The sequence below is a fragment of the Alexandromys fortis genome, unplaced genomic scaffold (assembly GCF_014885135.2).
Source record: "Alexandromys fortis isolate MF-2015 unplaced genomic scaffold, M_Fortis_MF-2015_v1.1 scaffold_897, whole genome shotgun sequence".
Lineage (NCBI taxonomy): Eukaryota > Metazoa > Chordata > Mammalia > Rodentia > Cricetidae > Alexandromys > Alexandromys fortis.
In genome coordinates, this window is record NW_026068807.1 from 1 (window position 1) to 1,265 (window position 1,265).

General features: G+C 38.9%; 1 protein-coding gene across 1 annotated transcript in view; it reads right to left on the minus strand.

Moving 5' to 3' along the window:
- Positions 1-861: 861 nt before the first annotated feature.
- LOC126496051 (olfactory receptor 181-like) overlaps positions 862-1,265 on the minus strand; it is a gene marked incomplete at its 3' end in the record, with an annotated part of 2,356 nt that continues 1,952 nt past the window's right edge. The window contains exon 2 of the mRNA XM_050133627.1: positions 862-895. Within this exon, the coding sequence (XP_049989584.1) occupies positions 862-895 (34 nt within the window). The remainder of the gene's footprint in view (positions 896-1,265) is intronic.

Sequence of the window (1,265 nt, forward strand, 5' to 3'; positions counted from 1 at the left end):
TGGAAGGGCAAGGGCCTTGGACTTCCTACAGAGCGGGGTGTCCTGCCCTCTTGTAGGAATGGAGGGGGAGGGGGGGGTCGGGTGAGTGGGAGAGAAGGAGGGGAGTGGGAAGAGGGGAGGAAGTGGAAATTTTGATTCCTATTATTTATAAAGTAATAAAAATATCAGAGAAAAAATAAATAAACTATGCAACTATGAAAAAACAAATATAAACTATTTAAAAATGATTAAAACTTCACACTGAAAACATGGTCTTTACTAAATTAAGCCTGAAGATTTTCTTGCTAGTTTGAGTTTAGTTGACCTAACCCTTAAAATTCTCCTTCACTTTTGTGCATGTATTCTAAAACAAATAGAAAATAGTTCTGAGTGACTTAGATACTTTAATGGAGGATGTAAAATGAAAATGAGTTATGAGAATAACTAGCACTTCACAGAATAGATGGCTCACTATCTTCATCAGTATCAGGATCTGAGTTCAAATCTCCACAGTTCACATTAAAAGGGTGGGTATGCTGTCATGCACTTGTAATCCTAGTGTTCGGGTGAGCCTCGGAGACAACAGGATTGCTAGAGCTTGCCATCGGTCAGCATAGTTACAAATCTACCGAAAGATTTTTTTTCTAAAGCATAGAAGATGGAGAGTTACAGAACAGAACATCCAATGTCCTTCTCTGTCATCTGTGGTATGTGTGTGTTTACATACTCACATACACTTATGTATATAAACTCAAGACACATATACTACACAATACAATCCTGCTACGCTTTGATTTTTAAAATCCACTATACAATGAAAACTTGCCTGAGTATTTGAATTTTTCACCTTTCCTATGTATCTGTACAGTGACATTTAATTGCCTCTAAAATATAGTTTCTCCTTATTAAGGTATGATGTATGATGTTTCTCTCTCTGTCTCTCTGTCTCTATCTATCTATCTATCTATCTATCTATCTATCTATCTATCTATCATCTATTTTACATCATGACTGAAGTTTTCCCTCCCTCCTCTCCTTCCAGGGTCTCTCCTCTACCACCTGTCATCCTCCTTTCCTATGTCCATTTCTCCTTCCTTTCTAATCAGAAAATGTCAGGCTTCCCATGGATATTGGCAAACTTTTTTTATTATTTATTTATTTATTAAAGATTTCTGCCTCCTCCCCGCCACCGCCTCCCATTTCTCTCCCCCTCCCCCAATCAAGTCTCCCTCCCTCATCAACCCGAAGAGCAATCAGGGTTCCCTGCCCTGTGGGAAGTCCAAGGA